The sequence below is a fragment of the Paralichthys olivaceus genome, chromosome 9 (assembly GCF_024713975.1).
Source record: "Paralichthys olivaceus isolate ysfri-2021 chromosome 9, ASM2471397v2, whole genome shotgun sequence".
Taxonomy (NCBI): domain Eukaryota; kingdom Metazoa; phylum Chordata; class Actinopteri; order Pleuronectiformes; family Paralichthyidae; genus Paralichthys; species Paralichthys olivaceus.
Genome location: NC_091101.1, coordinates 12,032,061 through 12,045,461, shown reverse-complemented (window position 1 = coordinate 12,045,461; position 13,401 = coordinate 12,032,061). Strand labels below are relative to the sequence as shown.

Genomic DNA, 13,401 nt, shown 5'->3' with positions numbered 1-13,401 from the left:
AGTAATCTCGTATTGTTCTATATCTCAATTGTGGTGCATGTTTTGGTACTGCAGATGCCGGTGGCGGTCTCCGAGGAGAACTCAGGTACCCATACACCCAATGGCATTCCCATGAGGTCAGGGTCAGAGGACAACGTGGGCTATATAGGCAGTTGATCCATAGAGGGAAGGTTTGATCCACACAACTCTGTAATAGAGACCAGAGGGAGAGGAGGAGCTGGTAGAACTGCAGCACAGAGGCGCTGTTTCCCATCGAGTCTCCCTCCCCTCTCCTAATGAGCATTCTATTAGCAGCTAGGGGACGGATTTAGGCAGTTGGGCATACGGAGAAGGCTGGCTAACAATGCAAGTGGTTAGCTAAACAGCTGTTCTCTCTCTGCTGCCACCTCCCATCCTCGGCTAATGAAGCCCTCACCGATGAGCAGGAGTCCCGGGACATGTCGGAGAACAGCCAGAAAAACCCAGACAGGGAAGCTCAGTCACTCAGAGGCCTCGTAAAAAAGAGTGTGTGGAGGATCGTTTCACCGACAGGACAAGCAAGGCTCCAATTAGACAGTGGCTCAGAGGGGAACCCTAAGAATAGCACATTGGGCAAGCAAAGATATATTTATGAGCACTCTGTGCCGCTCTGTGTTTGGAGAGTAAACACTCCTTTGCATTGTTTTTCCGACCGGAAAATGGCAGAGGGTCTGACGCCTTTCGTAACGGACAATAAACAGATCACTGTGATGATTTTTGTGAAATGTTGTGTCGCTACATTTCATTATCCGCTGCAGTGTGAGTAGTGTTCGCAGTGGTGGGCATCGATCAAGATTAGTGGCATGCCATACGGGTTTGTCAACATCTGAAATACTGCGGAGGGTGCCCGCTCTTCAAACAGCCTTCACTTGAAAACAAGGAGAAATACTTCAGGAGTGATGCCTATTTTTCATTTTATAAAAACACGCCGCCGCACTATGCTCAGCGAGCAAAGAGCAGTATTTGTTTTGGTTAAATGTTGCGTCTGTCAAAGTCGTGACGGTCTGCTGAAGCCCGGGTCACCTTCTAATGATACATGGGTTAAGATTTACTTTGCATGTATTATTCTTTTTTCTTCCTTTGTGGAGCTGTCAGAGCTGCCTCTTGTTGTAAATGAAGGGCTGCTCTGAACATTGGCCTGCATCACAGCGTCGACACTTAAAGTCTACGCTTATATCTTGCAGTAATTAGCCAGGTGTGCTTGGATTGTCTCAGGCTGCTACGTTCTGCCCTTGTGTTGCACACTAAACTGCTCATCATGAAAAGCTTCTGGGAGAAAACATTCCGTTGAATGTTTGCTTTAATCTGCATTTGCTTGCATATGGATAACATGGGTGTCGCATTGAGAGTCTCATTTTACTCCTTCTGCACATTCCTCTTTTTCCTTTCAATCTACAAGACAGAAGCCCCACTGGTTTTTGATCCACATCGTTGCCGTGCTTTGTCAGCAAACACACCCTCAGCACTTCCTGCAGCTGCTTCACAATAAAAGCCTTCCAGCTGTTCAGGGAGCATAATAAGTTTTTGTCAAAATCCTTTTCTCTTGTTGCTGGAGTGCTGCATCAATCTGCATCAATCACACAAGTTTTCCACTGAAATCATACAGTGACAAAACACTGAAAGCCTTGTATGTTGACTCAAGAGTAGACGACTACTGTATTGTCAAAAAAAAATTCAGCTGATTGTAGTTTGTTTGTTTCTTGACAGGAAGGAGCTGTTTCAAAGCCCTCTTTGTGCTGAAATAAGATTGTGGTTGAGAGATACCAAATGAATGTATTTATAAGAATAAGCCCAAAAAAATAGAAACAGTTTGTAAAATATTTACAAAAAACAAAATAAAAAAACATGACAATTTTTGTCTGGAGTTTGGATTCTGAGAGAAATGTTTAAATCCTGCTCATGGGGGCTTTAAGGTGCCCCAGGAGGGCTTTTTCTGTTAAGCGCCTGCACAGAGAGTTGAATTGTATCTCTAAGTCCAGCCACTGTGGACTAATCTTTTAATATTGCTGTACAAGCCGAGCATTTTGGGGGCATTTCTGTCAAGACAAATTCTTTTTGAATTATCTTTCTGACTAAGAAAGGCAGTGCACAAACCTCCAACAGTAACACCAGAGCTACACATGTGCTTTGTTTCCCCTGTTTTTTAATCCAACACCTCTAAGTCATACTGCCTCTCACCCCACCTTCAATTTTAGCCAGGTGTGAATGACTTGCTGTCACATGTGATCAGATGATCTGTCGTACCAGCTAGTTTGTTGAAAGCATGCACCTGCTATTTCAGCCCAATGTAACATGCGGAAGCTGTTTTCTTCACATCTCACTGCATTTTTCAGCAACAGGTTGCCTCTCAGTCCAGATATCAAGCAAAAATTAACCTTGTGACTTGACGTAGAATTTACTGTCCACACGACAGAGAAAGTGTCTTGGAAGTTGTGCCAAAGCACATTGGCTATATTCTTCACTAACAGTTGCATTCTATTTGGTGAGTCGCTCTCTTTTACAACTGAAGAGGATCTATAGCTTATGTTACCTCTCTAAGCTAAAAATCTATTACAGCCTTGCAGGCCTGAGAGCTAAAGATTTAGTCTTTTTGTCAGGTTGCACAATGTTGGCCCTTTATAGTGGAGGATTCTGCTTGTCAGCATGTTTGCCGAAGTTCCTCTCATTGGGGATTTCATTGTGCTCAGACTATGCAAATTTCACAGCGAGGGCTAATGCATTTGCACTGCCCAGAACTGAACGTCTTGGTAGGGAGGCCGCAGCTTGAGACTGCATATGTTCACTTGCTTGCACCGCACACAGTGGACTGTTAAAACTTACATTTGAAAAACAGAACATTGTTAGTGATATTGATCCAGATGTCATTCATGAAAACCTCTTTGTTCCAGGCTCTCATTCAGCAACCTGCAGTAATTCAACCAATGTTTTTTCCTGTGCAAGACTTTTTTTTTTTTTTATCACACATTGAGAAAAAGATTTTCCTTCCAAATCATTCTGTCTATAAGCAGAGACTGCAGCAGGCAGGCTATATGCAAACAGAGGGATATATGCCTGTGTGCCTATTAAGATGCAGTAACCAGGTATTTTTCTTCTGGTCTGTGCAGATGATGCTGTTGTACCAGAATCAAGTGAGCAGTCGTTCACATCCTATTACAAAAAACAACTTAGAAGTTTCAGAATCATCACAAAGAACAGTCTGAAAAACCTGTTAATGTTCCCGCTCCACAGCAGACGATTTACATAAATCACATGTTGTGCAAACCTGCGAAAGAGATGATGAATATGGCGGTGCTCTCAAGCATAGCGTGCCTTCATATAGCAGCTCCACAGTATCTGTCTGTTTCTCGGAGCAGGGATGAACAGATGTACAGATGTACAGACATTGAAGGATTGACCCAGCTAGCTGCAGAGGTGAGCTGATAGCAACAACACGCAAAGGCAGTGTTCTTGTGGTCCTCATTAAAGGGCAAAGTTCAGTTAATTGCAGTGGTTGATCTGGCAGACAAACATGGAAACAACAAACAATTTAATAACGTGGCTCAATCTAGCCAGTAAACACATTTAGTGAATAGACACTTATGCAATACTAGGTTAAAGAAAAAGAAGCAAAATTGTGCAGTGAAGAAGATAAAAAAAATGCAGAACAGACGGCGGAAAAGAAAAGACGAATAGAAATAATGAAATGTGAAAACAGCGTATGTGAAACTAGTGAGCAGTGGCAGAAATTGGGCCAATATGTGTGGAACTAGAGGGAATAAAGGGAGGGTGAGAGAAAGCAAGAGATGGAGAAGGTGTGAGAGGAGGAGGGAGGTCAGCAGAGATGCGGAGATGGGCGGAGGAGGAGGGGGAGAGATGAGCCCCCAGTGCTCAGCTGTCAGTGCTTCCTCTGCAGGTGGGGCAGGAGGAGTGCCAAGTCCCTCTCTCCCACTCACACAGACACCCATGCATCGCTCTATAATGGATGCTTTACACTGGTGCCAGAGAGAGAAAGAGTGAGGCAGAGAGAGGGAGACATGGTGAGAAGACGAAAAGAGAGACATGGGGGAGGGTGGGTACTGGAAAAAGAAAGAAAGAAACTGCTATGAGGAACAGGGAAAAGGGAGCAGGGGGGGAAATGCCTCGGAGATTGAGGCAGTGCAGAGGAGACAGACAGACCGATATTTCCATCAAGTCATTATACCAATCAGGAGAGGAAACAGACAAGACCGTCTGGGAGCAATATGATGCAGCTATTGGTTTAATTGATCTAAAGCCTAACAGGATCAAACAATGACGGGCTGCACCGCTGTCCCCCCTCTGCCATGGTCGACTGTCACTGTCCATTAGGAGGTGTATGAGTGTGCCCTTGACAGTGATTTATCAAGAATGATTCATATATGGCATCTACCTGAACTAATGACTCGCCAGCGTCTTCACTGGGGATTGCAGGTCATCAACAGATGACATATTCTGTAGTCACCTCGTTCATCAGCTGCGATTAGATTCCAAAAGCAATCTTGGCGATACTTCACCAGATGGGTCTCATTGTATTGTCTTGGAGGATATCGCTGAGATGAGCCTTGTGTGCCACATGTCGCTCAGGCTGCCAAACCTCATCGGTACAGTTGTGAATATTGGGCCACAGGTATATCGTATCTATGCAATGCACTGAGCTATTACTGTGGTTGATGGAGGCATGGATTTACTAAAGTACTCAATTATCCCCCGCTTCTTTCTCTGACCTGCTGCTCGGCTCTTTAACACCTATAATTCTATGCTTTATTGGCTCAACTACCTGCTGCAAGCAGTGACAGACTGATGGCTGGACTACCTGAATGAACTGCCTTCACTGTTTTCGGGCCATTTGTCAATTCTTCATTCCTCTGCTCTCTTCTGGCAAGGGAAAGGTAAAGCTGCCTCCCTCTGATGGACAACCCAGCTGTATATTGTTTTCTGGAGTGTTACCTCAAACTGGCTATCTGACCGCAGTGGAGTCATCTTTACCCTAATACCACCCCTCTCACCTCAAATTACTTCACAGGGTCTCCTTTTTCTTCTGCTCAATACATTTTCTCTTTGCAGTTGTGAGTAGTGAGGAGAGAAAAACCTATTTGCTGCCTGAATAAGGCCATTTCCAAGTTCAAAAGAGAGTAATACCTTTTAGTTGGTGGGTTTTCCTGAATCTTTGTTTCATAAAATTAAAGGTTATTTGCCTCTGCTACACAAAGCCACAGGCAATGCCATTCAAAAAGCAAAGGGATAGAGCCACACAGGCCACTTGCTAAATATATGTTTGCTTTTTCCACACAATGATGGCCACAATATATGGCACACAACAAAGCTGAGTAGTCAGCGTAAATAAATACAAGCATTCTTGCTCCACAGTGATGGCATCCCCCTGGTTTAATTATCGCTCTTGTCAATCGAGGTGGAAGAATACTGCTCCTGACAAGGCGCGTCCCCATTCTCTCATCTTGCATAGGCCTTTTTCACACCCTGAGCCGCACAGACACCTTTCAGAAAACAGCCAAATTAAACCTTGAGATGGAGGCCCTCTGTTGCCCCAAACACCCAGGTAACTTTACAGTGTCGAGTCGCTGAATGCCTTTGACACCTCAGAAATGGGGTCTATTCAACTTTGACAATCGTCCCCGTTTTTTCTCAAGCACAATTCACTAGCACAACAATGGCAGCTGCATCTCGTATGAATAAGGGATGTGGTTATGCAGCTATCTTTCCCGGTGACTCCAATTCACAACCCAGCTCTTGCAAGGGGCCTTTAATGCCGAAACTGCAGGCGATGGATGGCGGCTGCCGGATGCCTAGCCCACAGAAATGAAGCTGACTCCGAGTGTGGATGGATCGCACCCCCATATCTGTATGATGAGCGCTCAGCACGGGGACGTAGCGGACTGGGGGGAGTGCAGGCCTGTAGGCTATTCCACAAAGAAAACCTCCCATGGGTCTCATTTCAGGGAGGAAACCCACACGTGTTATTTTCAAAGGTCACAGCCAGATGTAACATTATAGCTAAAGCAGTGATGTAGTATAACACTCACACACTCTTCCTCTGAGCATCTGTTGGCCGCCTTGCTTGTGTAGGATATAGGGTAAACTGGAGCAGTGTTTGTATTAGCCTTAGATTATGTATCAATATTTCAACATACAGCAATAAATGAGTGCAACACATCTTTACCATTTCCAGCAGTAGCACTAATACAGTTTGTGATTGTCAGAGCAGAAGTTAGGTGCTCATGGCAACGCAGCCTTTCAATCCCACAATGGCAGCACTGTAACAGCGACATCCGGTAGCCGCCATCCATCGCCTGCAGTTTAGGCATTAAATAAAGCGAGATTGACAGACCAGATTGATTCGAAGTCCAGTAAATGTTATTGTCTGTCTTATTTTCTTCACGCTGCAGGTCCACATGTTAAGGGCATGCCAGAAACAAGACAGTAATCATTTGCGCGGATTGTGCAGAAAAAAAACACTAGATGGCTCAAACAAGACCTTACAAGGTGGTGCGATTCCTAGTCTTCCTTCCTCTGCTGTAGGTAAGTCATGCAGGTGGAGACGCTCTCTGAATGTCATTAATCCTTCAAATATTGTGCATTTACAATGTGAGTAAATTATTAAGAATAATTCACCTCTCCATGAATGATATACATGTATTTTAGAAAGCGAGTCTAGTCACATGTTACACCTATTTATTAAATATCAGAATTGATAATTGATAAGTCCAAAGCTGCTTTAATACGTAAACTGAAGTCCACATAATTTCTGGAGTCTCTGCATGTGGGAACGCAAATGTCAGTTGCTCCAAACATTTCCCTGTTGTTGTAAACTTGTCTCACTTGCACATCTCCTGCTGCACTTTACATATGTAAAAGTCAAACTCAGAATAATGTCCACACCCAATTTTCACGTCTGACAACATCTTAAATATGCATATACTCAGATTTTCTTCTTTCGACTATTTCTGGATCAGAGTAACTAATGTCCGATTTTCAGATAATCATAATAGTTTCCAATTAATTAAGCTAATCTGATTGACTACGTTATTATCGGTATAATTGCTAATCATAATAAATGTGTTGCCAGCTCTTGAAACGTGTACATAATGCTTTAAATCTAAAAAGTAGCACTTACAGTTTTATGCACTAACACAGCTTTATATGAAACAGTATATCTCTTTATGGAATCTAGTATCTATGCAGTATTCCAGTAATGAAACTATGGATGAAAAGAGATAAAGTACTAACAAATAAGAAAAATCATTAAAATGAATAAATGTTACAGAATTAAAAACAACATACATAGTTTCCTGGTATCGAGGTATGAGGGGAGAAACATAAAAGTCAAAAAAACCTTGTTAAACCTTATTTGATGCATGACTTTCACCTCTTGAACAAGGTCCATCAGATTAAATCCAATTAGTGTAAAATCTATACCATTAAGACACGATTAAACTTTTTAGCAACAAATTATTATCATGGCTACTTCTATGTTGCCCCTGTATATCAGTATCGAGAAAAGGGGGCTTTAACTGAAATATCAAAGCATGATACTTGATGCTTTATCTTAAAATTGAAACAGATATTTAAAAAACAACTAACTGATCAGTGTTAATGGATTAGTGAGGAATATTAATTGGTCAATCAAATCACTCTGTGCACTGAGTGTATTTATTTATTTTTTAAGTCTTTATCAAATTAATATGTCAGATGAAGTGCATTCATTGGATTAGACTTTCAGCTCCCTCCATCATTTAACCTACTAATCCTCTAATAAGTGCAGAGCTACATTTCTGGGCTAATAATGTAACTGCCACATTCATTCAGATGTGTGTGTCATTATAGTTTAGGTTGACGTGTTTCTTCAGCAGCCATTTTGCCTTCAGATGATTCACTGACTGTACATACTTGATCATGAAGGAGATGGCAGTTTGTGTCTCACTCTCAAGTCACTCCAACAGAGGCCCGAGTTTCTCAGCCAATCAGCTGAAGGAAATTGTACAGTAATACATCAGTTCCTATGATTTACAAGTCATATCCTTTCCGAGATGGCAGAACCATAAATTCACATCAGAAAATCCACAGCAAGTAGTTCACTATGAAGAGCAGCCATTAATAATATCTTTATTATCTCAGATTTGATTTGAATAGAATGTCCAGCAGTGCCAATCTCTCCAATCCCCACTGACTTCACATCCCACAATGCTTCCTTTCACTTATATCATCTTTTATTCTGTGGATTGAAAGACTTGTCACCCTTTCCTGAAAACCCAGTACCTGTCTGCCCCTTAATACTTATAGTTCAAGTGGTTTCACTAGTGTCTTGCATTAAAAGGCCTTGGTACTCATTGCACCACTGCAATAAAACCCAAGCATTTAACATGCACATTTATGGTCCTCAATAACCCAGAAGTCTTAATAAAAATGAAAGCTGACATTGGCATGAAGGATCCTCCACACTAGCTGTCTTTAATGTCCAAGACGTTCCATTAAAAGGGGAGCACTTCCTCCGAAGCAGAGCTTTTATCCTGATTGCTTACAGGAAGAGAGTAAAAAAAAAAGAAACCAAATGACCTTCAGTGCCTCTACAACTAGCCCTTCCCTCACGTGTGCTTGTAGGCAGACATCCCTGCATGCACATACCCAGACCAGTGGGAAAGGGACACTGATGCAGACACATGCGTGGAGATACAGTATGTTTCCTGAAGGTTGTGTGGGGTGAAACAGATGTTGACTCACATTAAGAGATATATGCACAAATGCACATCTGAGTCATCGACCACTTGGTATTCTGTACACGTGCGTAAGAAGCTATCTCTCTTTATATCACAACGATCACTCGGAGATAGAGAAAAAGCTAAATCTGCATGTTCAGTTAATGCCCACACAATGCCAGCTAGATAATACATGGGACTGGCATACGTCCTTGCTTCTGAACTTCTTCAGCCATTTTTCGTTTGAAGCTGGAAAAAAAGAAGATGGGGAAAGAGATTTCCCTCTGTGGCAACACAGCTGTTGGACTACATTTAATAAGCCGGTCAAAAACACTCTCCTGCTGAGAGAGACTGCTTTTAATGACCATTCTCCTTCCAAAGTCTCAGATCTGCAGCTAGATCACTTGCCATGTAGCAGACAAGGCAGCCATCTTATTAATAGCAACGCAACAAGCATGCTGCCGACCGGGGAGCAAATACGTGGAGAGGCAGGGAGAGACTGAGGCACACTGGCACATGGAGAGAAAGCGTATATCGCTTATATGCCTTTACTGTGTGCGGAGGCGGGGGAGACAGATGGGTGCAGTGAGAGGGGCGATTAGATGAAGGAGGCTGGGGCAGGGACCGGGGTCTGAAAAATCCAAGCCTCAAGAGAGGGCATCCAGGCCAGCTTACACGCAGGCCAGGAGGACGAGGCTCTGTGATGGATGTAGACTGTGACTGGAGCCCCCGGCACGCCCACGTGAAGATGCAACTGGGGCCAGTCCAGAGGAGATGGCAATCATAGAGAGAGAGCGAGCGAGAGAGAGAGGCCAGAGGGGTAGGATGATATAGGAGGATCCAGCTTATTAGAAAGGCTTCAGGAGGAGCATCTGAAGTAAGTTGTCGTTCTGCCACCAACAGGCATAAAAGGAGTCTCTGTTCGATGGAGAGTCTATGCACTGTAGGCAGTGATGACAGACTGTGTACAGTAAGAGTGGGAATACTGTCATTAAATACACCGACACACTGGGGACCTCCAGAACAGTGTGTCATCCCTGATTTACTTTCCCTTTTTTTACCTGGGCCTCGCTTTTCCCACATCTGAGCAGCAGGTGAAGGAAAACGTTAGTGTGTGAGTGCACGCCTGTGTGTGTGTAGAGATGTGAATTATATTAAAGTAGCAGAGTTCAGTGTGACAGCATGTGTGGGATTTTTTTTGTTGAAAAAGTCAAATCAGGATATGAGGGAGGAGCAATGGTGTATTGTTAACAATTTTCTTTCCTGACTTAATTTACATTTGGAGTGCAAACTAGGAAACTTAATATAAGGCACTTTTCCTGCGATGCAACAGTGTGCGAACAAAAATAGAAAATCATTACACAAATCCATTACTAGAGGCCACCTGAAACTAGGTGTGCTCATGCCACAGTGTATAATTCATTTCATTATAGATTTTTACTCCAATTTTCGCTGCTATGCAGACACTTTGATTCGTTTTTTTGTTTACTGCGTTGTCTTGGCAACGGGAACATCCAACCACTTTTTCGCTTTGACGGTTAAGACTGTGGAAGAGGGGAAGAGTACAGCGGAGGTTGTGAAAGCAGGTGCGAATAGACATTTCTTCACTCAGATTTCCTGTCTCATCCTGCAGCCCACTCCAGTCCTAAACTTTATATAATTACATCAATCTGTGCTGTGAGAGAGACTGTGTGAAATCTGATTGCCATTGGTAACATTCGCAGCAAGAATCCTGGCGTGATAGAAGGCTTCCTGTTTCAATTTCCTAGGATCCCTCAAGTTTTACTGGCTCCTTTTATTTTATCCCATCAGTGGGGCATACATTTTCATTCAGGGGAAAAAAAAACAGACCCGGTAATATCCAATTTACTGGAAGGCAGAGGAGATGGTTTCACTGGCAGTATAATAACATGCTACATGGAGCATAGCATTATGGAGTATGAATAAAAAAGGCATTTATGGTGAAAATTCAATCGAAAAGCAGTCATCATTCATCGGAGGAAATCAAGGCAATTAGTAACACTTTAATGCAAATTAGAGAACGCAAAACAAATCACAAATCCCTGGCACTGTGTTGGAACCTAGAGAAAAGCAGCTCAAATGACCTCTTTCAAATGCACATCGGTCTACTAATCAAAAATCCAACTAGAGACATTTTACTGTAGTGACAAGAAGAAGAACTGTGTGTTTGTATCAGTGTTTGTGGTGCATGCCTGCTGTGCTAGTTTCCTGACCACAGTATCGTCTGGGACCAATCCCCTCTCTAACGCAAGAGTGATTTCTTTAATGTAGTTCACTTCCGTGTAATGTACAATAAAAGCCCCCTGTTACATTTTCAACCATGTGTGTCCAAAGCAGAGTTGTGGCTTGTTAAGATGTTCACAAGCTGTCTACCCGAGCGCAGCTCAACGTAAAGATTTCTCATCTGGAATAAAACCACAACATAAACAATGCTGGAAAACAGACATGGCTAGAGACACTGCTATCAATTACAGGAAACAAGTAACCAGCCGGCTTTTAAACCGAGCGAGGAAAACATGTAATAACTCCAACTTAAGGATGATGCGGTGTCCATTTAGCTCTGCAGGGTGCACTTGGAGGTTGATGCATTAGAGGATCATGAATATGACGGATTTCTATCCCATGTGCAGGTTAAGCACACATGCTGCATTTAGTATTAAAGACATGGCCAAGTTGGGAAGTGAATCATCATGTAATAGAATTAAGGTAGCCAGCAGATAAACAGCATTGCTTACAACGAGAACATTGGGAGTGTGTTTGTCACTTAGCATGACTGTGGCTACCACTAAAAAGCTCTCCCTGGTATACACTGTTCTTTTTTAACTTGCTCACAAGGAAACGTTTTACCTAAATGTTTATTTCTGACATGCGTAATTCCGGCAAACTAGCAGAGTATGTCAAGTCCCACATGTGGTTTCAAATCTGCCCTGGGGTTCCAATTTCCAGATGGGAATGAGTGACAAAGTGATTTAAATGCATCTGCTTCTTAAAACATTCACTACACTGCAGAGTACAGTAGAATGCATTACTCAATAACTTGTGGCCAGCATTTCCAGTTTCTAATAACAAGCAGCCTACACACAAGCAGGCATGAGCTCCACTGCTGTATCACCCATCCCCCGACCCTGCTGTGCTGTGCTGTACCTTCAGAGTGGTGGGAGAGGGTGAGCAGGCTGACGCAGGAGGCTCCGATCCCAGAACCAAACACAGTGATGCGGTTGGAGTCTCCGCCGAAGAAGCCAATGTTCTCGCTGATCCATCTCAAAGCCTGGATCTGGTCGAGGAGACCATAGTTCCCTTTTGCAGCCTGGTCACCGGTACTGAGGAAGCCTGGGAAATATACAGGGATACAAGATTAAAAATGTGCACAGATAAAGTTAATCAAATCAATGCAACACTGTTTTATATTGAAATGAGCCTTGAACCAAAATAGAAAAGTAGGTAGTCTGCAACTTGCAGTAGCCTGTATACACAGCTATTTATTTTCCATGTGCACCTGCAACACAAAAGGTTATTCACAATGGCTAACCCCACCCCGATTTTTTCAGAAGAAAATCACTCCAGGTGACAGCAGCAGAGAATTCGTGACTTATTAGACAACACGGCTGTTGGTAAAATAGGACTGTGCGTGACCACATGTCATCTGCACCTTATGGGAAATCAATGGCATGTCTCCCTGGGTGTACACCTATCATCAGATATATTGAGCACTCCTGATGAAAACCTTACGAAATCTATGAAAACTCCACGGACAGAGAGAGAGAGAGAGACTGAAAAAGACCTGATAATAAGATTTACAATCATTTTGATGCTGCGAACACCTCCATATGGACTGTGACCTCATTTTATTTCCTATCAGAGTCAGCATCTTCCTCTGGCAGCGTCTGGATTCCCTCTCATGCTCATGTAGTGCCACATACTTTCAGCCTAAACATTTACAACAGCCAGTGTCCACGCACATTTTCTCTGTGCCTGTGTAATCTCCTATATGATGCTAGAGTTGGACAGCAAGCCTCTCTCGCACATCCAAGCTCATGTTAACACACCTCCCTCTCGCAGCTGCTCTCTGGGGCCTAAGCCAAGCTGAATGATGGGTAATCGAGAGTCGCGGGAGAAGATCAAAGGCAAGCTATCCCTGAAGTCCCCACAGTGGACTCAGTGTCCATCAAACACCTGAACATGCATACGCGGTGACAGCTGGGAGACATGCATGGAAACCAAGAACCCCTCTTTAGTGGCAATATCGGCAAACACTTCACAAGCAATAAATGTGATGGTGGTAAATGTTCGCAAGCCTCCAGTGATGGTCCCTCAGCATTGTTTCTAACATCTATTTCATGGTCTATGCCTCCATATAATGATGAGCTCTCTGTGTTCAAGTCCTAAGGGTGGGTGGGAAAAGGGAATAGTTTTGATATCAGCAATGCAAAAAAAAAGATCAAATTGGTGTGTTTTTTGACTTAGGTCAGCCCAATGATGCACACTGTAGATAACACACAGATAAGAAAGCAGCTGCTCCAGGCTCATTAGCTATTTATGTTGTGTTTGTGCAAAAACAGGATGCATGTCTGCCGATGCCTACTTTTTTTTCTCTTTGTGTGAATCAAAAACTATAGAGGGCACAACCTCCTGCCCCAGTCCCGGCAGCACACCC

General features: G+C 43.2%; 1 protein-coding gene across 4 annotated transcripts in view; it reads right to left on the bottom strand.

The window, feature by feature from the left end:
* Positions 1–13,401, bottom strand: part of nlgn3a (neuroligin 3a) — a 121,446-nt gene that overhangs the window by 31,644 nt on the left and 76,401 nt on the right. For all 4 annotated transcript variants that reach the window (XM_020080986.2, XM_069531410.1, XM_069531411.1 and 1 more), the window contains one exon: positions 11,892–12,077. In XM_020080986.2, coding sequence (XP_019936545.1) covers positions 11,892–12,077 — 186 coding nt within the window. The remainder of the gene's footprint in view (positions 1–11,891; positions 12,078–13,401) is intronic.